The following is a 6,883-nucleotide window of genomic DNA, read 5'->3' as shown; positions in this document are numbered from 1 at the left end:
AAATTTTGAGATTAGTCAATGTGCACACGAGTCAGCTCAAACACCTAAAAAATAAAATAAAAAAAAGTAATAAGAATTAATTATGGGGTCTTTTGGGAAGCTCAACTTTTAGCTTTTTATCAATTTTGAACCACATCACTACTCATGTTTTTTATCCACAAAGTCAAAAAAGTTAACTTTTTACCAACTTTTCAAAACGCCACTATAAATGATTCGGATTTGTAGATTTTGGAAATGATCATTTTGCATTTTTTCTTTTGTGCGTGTTTTTTCAAAAGTGAGCATGATTGATTTCCATTTTCAATAAATTCCATTACTGATTTTTCATTTAAGAATCTTCCCAATGACTTAACATTAACTCTCCACCCTTTTTAAGGGCTTTTGAATGGGTCAGCGTTTGTACATCCACAATATTTTCCAATTTCCATATGACCAAAGACCGGTCTATGGGGAAAAACTCGTTTTCTCGGTCAAACTCCCCAAACACACCCTTTCTTTAAATTCAAATCTTTCACTCTCTGCTTCCTCAACCCTCACTCCCTCCTCTCCATACCGAACTCTGCTCCTCTAACCCATATCCAAACACCACCCAGTTTTCCATCTGAATTCCTCAATCCATCCAATTCTGATTCCTCATTTTCTGCAAATTGGAATGCTTACTGGTATGTGTTTTTGACTCTGCTCTGAAAACTAATAATCAGAAAGCAGATACGAAAGTGTCATTCCCACATTTCTCCAATCATCAGTTTGCCTCAAAAATTGTATCAAACACTTTCCCACGGATTCTTAAAATAAAAAAATTATAAGAAGCAGTTATAAACTGCACGTCGACTAGCACATGTCAAAGCTTTTTTTTTCTCTACATTCCCGTTTCATATGCCCTTTCTTATGACCATACCGGCATTCAATGTCTTTCTTTGAGCTCTGATCACAAGTGTGAGGGGTTCTACTCCTCTCTCTCTCTCTCTCTCTCTCTCTCTCTCCCTGATTTTTTTCCCCCCCAACAATCACCAACCTCAAGTTGATCAAAATTTGCATACAAAATGGAGAATGGTTTGAATTGGGAACAAACACTGATCAATGAGCTGGCTCACGGGATGGAGCTAGCCAAGCAACTAAGAGCTCACTTGAATTCAACTTCCTCTGCCGAAAGTCGAGAAATTTTACTACAGAGGATACTATCTTCATACGAGAAGGCCTTTATGATTCTCAAGTGGAGTGGATCAATTGGACATCCTCAGTTATCGGCACCCATCACCAATTTGCCAGAGTCTTCAATTTCAGGCGACGGGAGTCCTCAGAGCGAGGAATTCGACCGGGGTTTTAAAGATCAGCAGGACCAGAATGATGTTTCCAAGAAGAGGTGAATTTCGAATCCTAACAAAAGTGGTTTTTTTTTTTTTTTTTTTTTTTGGTGGTGAATTTGATTTGGGAAAGTGTTTTCTTAGCTAATGTTTTTCTAAATACATGTTTTTTGAATTGGTGTTGCAGAAAGGTGTTGCCCACATGGACAGGACAAGTGAGGGTTTGCTCTGAGAATGGGTTTGAAGGTCCCACGGAGGATGGTTACAGTTGGAGAAAATATGGACAGAAAGACATTCTTGGCGCCAAATATCCCAGGTGACTATTCTCTCTCTTATCCTAATTTTAAAGTCATTTCGATCATGTTTTAAAATTTTCATAAAATTCTCATAGCGGTTGAAAGTGGATGGAGGACAAGAATTTTGAAGACGCAATCTTGACTTGTCTAATCTAATGATTCTTTTTTTTTAAAACTTATTTGTTCCTTATCTTAATGCACTCAATCATTCAATTATTTAAAACTTTCGAAGCACGTAAATCTCAAAACATAATTTAATAATTTAAATTGTATTAGGATAACAGAATTAATATATTTGGGAATAGAAGATTCCATGTCACCTGTCATAGGGTTTTACATTATTGTCTGTCCCATTTTTTTTAATTATCATTTTGATGACTATTTTTTTGCAATTATTTTCAGCTAATTTGCAATTCCCCCATAATTAAACCACTATCTTTATTCCATCCTGTTTTTTGGGCTCAAAAACTGAGAAATAAAGGCACTTTTTGGTATCCAAAATTGGCTGAGATGGACTGAGTCTAAAATGGAAGCACTTTCATTATGAGAAAAACAAAAGCAAATCTAATTCCATGATTTTGTTTGTTTGTGTTTTACAGAAGCTACTACAGATGCACATACCGCAGCCTTCAAAACTGCTGGGCTACAAAGCAAGTCCAACGATCGGACGACGATCCCACCATCTTCGAAATCATCTACAGAGGGAGACACAGTTGCAACGAAACCCCCCACACAGCTCCACTACCACCACCCCCATCATCATCATCACTAGACAAAAGAGAATCAAAACCAAAAAACAATCCCAACAATTGCCAGCAGCAACAGCAATCCCAAAACATGTTTTTCAACTTCAGAACAAGCTCCAGAGTAGATACTGATGACTCGGACAACAAGGACATGGCTTCTCATTTCGAGTTTCCTTCGACATCGTCACTCGTATGGAACAATGGCAAAAACAATGCGAGTTTTGCATTTTCAACACTCGTCCGTGATAGCATCCTGGAGAGTTGTTGTTCACCATCGTTTGTGCCTCCGGCAACGTCTGAAACGAGCTACTTCCCAGTGCCTCCATGCCAGATGATGAATGGGTTTGGAATGGTCCATTCAGAATCCGATCTCACCGACATAATCTCCTGCAACACTTCAGCTACCAATTCTCCGATTGTGGACCTGGATTTCTCAATTGATCCGGCTGTTCAAGATTCACATTTCCCATTTGACAATCCTGGATTTTTCAATTAGTTCCCACTCATAATACTAAATAATTGTATTGGGATAGGTATCAATATCAGCAATAAGGTCTTGTATTAGGTAGTATCAACCGGATATCGGTATCAAAAGAACAAAATCTCAACATTGATACGTTTCTTATTGGCCAATATTTAAAATCCAGTTGCTGATCCTTGCTACCATAAAATGAGAAAGAAAGGCTCGCTTGTACGTATTAGTAAATAAGTTTATAAATCCTGGCCTAGAATTAGAAATTGATTCTGAAATAATAAACAAATTTCAGAGTCATGTCTTAGTTTTCAGATTGTTGTATTTTTGTTCTTCCTAGGAATGTCAATTGCAAACATAATAAAATCTCATGTTCCATAAACAAGTTCAACTTCTTCAACAAAATAGTACATCAATAATCAATTGGGAATTCTTAGCAGTAAATAAGGTATCATATGACAAAGATGAAAGACCATCAAGACCACAAAATAAAAAATCCCAAAAGGGATGTCAAGCCTATATGGAAGAATTCTTATCTTCTTCGACAGTTGAAACCATGCTAGAGGTGGTTGGTTTTGCATCCCGGGTTTTCCTAAGAGCTTCCCTTAGACCCATCACAATGAATAAGTTGGTGATAGTTAGCAGCGACTCCGCCCCACCGTGCAACCAGTCCACATTAGATAATGATGTCCCATAACGCACCTTTGCTGTCCCAAAGGCAGAGTGTTTGAGAATATAGTTTCAAGTTAGAAATTAATAACAAATTTATTTTAGAAAAATTAAGCAAATCTTGCTTGGTGATGAGAAGTTACCGTATATTCCAGCTGGGACTGCTCAACAGCAGCGAAGCAGCAAAACATGAATGGAATCAACAGAGTTGAAACAAATAGGTTAAGAGAAATATAAAATAGGGTATTGGAGAAATTTATTTATTTTTATCTAACTAATAATGCTGACTGCCACCAGAGAGAAAGGAAGAGCAATCCTAGGGCTAGAAATTTAGATCTGCCTCCAACAATGTAGAAACTGATAATTACTGATCTGAAATTAACAGACCTAACTCCAAATTACAATTTTTTATTTTTATTTTTATTTTATAGGATAATGAGAAGCAACAGAGCTTAATTATCCCAATATGCTCCAAACAAAAATAAAAGATTTTTTTGAGAAAATTCTACTGATTTGTTTTTCTCAGTAAAGAAAAATGGAAGGAAAAAAAAAAAAAGAAGCTTTCCTCCTCCATTTTCCTGCTACTTTCCTTCAACAAATCCTAGAAGCAAACAATCAAGTCATTGATGAAGATTTTCATCCAGAATTTCATTGAGCTCTCAATGCATAAGAACAGAACACTGATGTATCTGATTCAGTAATTTAATGTAGAACTTCTCCAATTTATGCTTCGAAAGATAGATTGCAGTTTCCAAAATTAAAAAGTATTTCCACAACAAATAAAACGTAAGATTCAACATATTTTCTCTTTGTATGTCTCTTTTCCACAATTTTCTCATCAAGCCAAATGGGTTATTGGCTAAATTCTCCAACAAAAATTTATGCCTTTTTCAGAAATTTCCACCAAAACAATAAATATAAACCAAAGAAATCAAACAATAAAGTGAGATTTTCCAAGAAAACAAATCATTTATATGATTTTCTTCATGTTCTCATCCAATAGTCCCACAAACCCTAGAAATAAACAGGAGCCAAATTTCGATTCAACAGAAGAAAAGCAAAGTTGAGAGATGAATTGAAAGAAACTCACTGGTAGCGCCAACAAAGGCAAGCAAGAAGTAGAATCCAAAGAGAGTGAGCTTTGGAGCAGACTTGGATTTGGTGATGAAGTACAAGAAACCAATGTAAGGGAAGAGAGAGAAAGCAAAGAGCTGTGAAGCTATGCTCTGTGAATCAATGTTGGGTGCCCATGGGTCAACAGGCAAGAACCCCCCACAGACTATCCCCCCTCTCTTCCCACAATACCTTCTCTCTCTCCAACACTTGAAGTTTGTGGTTTCTCTGCAATGCTTTGTCTGAACATTGTGAAGAAAAGAAGAAGGTGAAGGAGAAGAAGAGAAGCCCAGAAAGGTTGGGTTCTTCCAAAGAGGTTGGAAACAGTTAATCACCATTGAGCAGCAGCCTCTTTCTCTCTCCTCCACAATTATACGAACATGCAGTAATGGCTGTACATGGACATTGTTTTCCCTTATCAAATTCAAAGTTTTCAGATGAGATGATTTAGACCGCTTGATATATATACTTTTTGGCAGTGGCTTTGGTCCAGTCCAAGATCGGACTGGACCGTGCTGTTGGGTCCGTAGAGACCCACCACGGATTCAGTTTTGATAATCCGAACCGTTCAATGTGTAGAACTCGTCGAGTACTATATGTCTGTAAAAAATCACGTTAATCGGATATCAATAACTATGTAAACAAAATAGTTTTTGATCAACCGTTAATTTTTTCACCGTACATTTTTTTTTATACAAAACTGATTTAATCACATATCTATTGATATCCGATCAACGTGATTTTTTATAGATATGTAGTACTCAATGATTTCTACACATTAACGGTTCGGATTATCAAAACGGACCCAAAAAAGGGACTCCATGAATCGAACTAAACGGATCTAGTCTTGATCTCAACTTGAAACAAGCTGAACCATACTTTTTTTTGTTTGGATTTTTGTCTTTGGTAGAGTAATCAACACACTTTTCGTGGGTTGGGTTTGTTATCATATTCGAACCTGCCCACCCCCTGGCCCTAATTGAGAGGTTTTCGGCCTGCCATTTTGCCTTGCTGCAGGACCTTCTTGCAATACTAAAGCTTGATGTTGATGATATGAACCTGTTAACCCGAGGGGTTTTTTTGAGTGGAAATATCTTGGGTTTTATAGCCAAGGTTCCAGAATTAACTCTGTTTAGAGTCGATCATTCGGGTGACAACATATAAGATTAATATGTTAAGCTTTTCAGGTTTGGAAGAATTGTATCCAATGTTATGTTTGTGTCAAGAGTGTGAGTTCAAATATTTATTTATATATGTGTTCGTAACTTACCATTACATGGTTGAGTGGCCAATCACCACGTAATGATGACCTTTGGGACTGTAGTTCTTTTAGGGTGTGTTTGTTTGGAAGAATTAGAGGGTGGGATTGAACTATTAGTTCCACCGGACTAATAATCTATTGTTTGTTTCATTTTTTTTGCTCCGGACTAATAGTCCTCCCGGACAATTAGTCCCACAAATATGAGACTATCCTATCCCATGGGGGGTTGGGATAGAAACCATGGGATTAGTATCCCATGGGATTATTTTGTGAAATATCCATTTTACCATCCATGTTATTAGTTAGCAAACAATTAGAAAATGATAAAATAGTCTTTTGAACATTTATGAATTATTTTTTTAATGTTGTTAATTTAAAATTATATATTAAATAAAAATTTTTAATTATAAATTATAAATTATAAATTTAATTTAATTAAAAATAATAAATTATAAATTATGGCATTATAAATTAAATTTTTTTAGTATTGTTAAAAAATTAAATTTACATATTAAATTAAATTATTTTTTTAGTATTGTTAATTTAAAATTATATATTAAATAAAAAATATAAATTATAAATTAAATTTTTTAAAAAATAATAAATTATAAATTATGGCCTTATAAATTAAATTTTTTTAGTGTTGTTGAAAATTTAATTTATATATTAAATAAATTTATTTTTTATTGTCGTTAATTTAAAATTATATATTAAATAAAAAATATAAATTATAAATTATAAATTTAATTTAATTGAAAATAATAAATTAAAATAATTAAAATATTGTGCAAAAAATAAAATAAAAAAAATTTTTATTTAATCTAGCTAAAAATAATTAAAATATTAAAGCTACGTTTAATATTGCTATTACTTAGTAAATAATTGAAAAAGATAAAATAGTCATTTGAATATTTATCCTTCTCTATAATATCCCAAACAAATATTAGATAACTAAAAATAGTCCAATCCAGACTTCTAATTTCATGACTAAACAAACATAGGATACAAATTTAGTCCAACCA

The 6,883-nt window shown here is 34.3% G+C and overlaps 2 protein-coding genes across 2 annotated transcripts; one reads left to right on the top strand and one right to left on the bottom strand.

Annotated features, from left to right (window-relative positions):
* Positions 1-518: 518 nt before the first annotated feature.
* LOC114313291 (putative WRKY transcription factor 53) lies at positions 519-3,203 on the top strand. The gene is made up of 3 exons (XM_028259665.2): positions 519-1,363; positions 1,492-1,620; positions 2,200-3,203. The coding sequence occupies exons 1-3, from the start codon at positions 1,044-1,046 to the stop codon at positions 2,840-2,842; spliced, it is 1,092 nt and encodes a 363-aa protein (XP_028115466.2). The 5' UTR covers positions 519-1,043; the 3' UTR covers positions 2,843-3,203.
* Positions 3,177-5,045, bottom strand: LOC114313292 (1-acyl-sn-glycerol-3-phosphate acyltransferase). Its single transcript, XM_028259666.2, has 3 exons — positions 4,578-5,045; positions 3,631-3,648; positions 3,177-3,525 (listed from the first exon to the last, which is right to left on the bottom strand). The coding sequence occupies exons 1-3, from the start codon at positions 4,936-4,938 to the stop codon at positions 3,335-3,337; spliced, it is 570 nt and encodes a 189-aa protein (XP_028115467.2). The 5' UTR covers positions 4,939-5,045; the 3' UTR covers positions 3,177-3,334.
* Between the last annotated feature and the right edge of the window lie 1,838 nt (positions 5,046-6,883).

The sequence above is a fragment of the Camellia sinensis genome, chromosome 11 (assembly GCF_055761805.1).
Source record: "Camellia sinensis isolate YWXY chromosome 11, ASM5576180v1, whole genome shotgun sequence".
In the NCBI taxonomy this organism is placed as follows: domain Eukaryota; kingdom Viridiplantae; phylum Streptophyta; class Magnoliopsida; order Ericales; family Theaceae; genus Camellia; species Camellia sinensis.
Note: the sequence above shows the minus strand (reverse complement) of the source record. Positions and strands in the feature narration are given on the sequence as shown.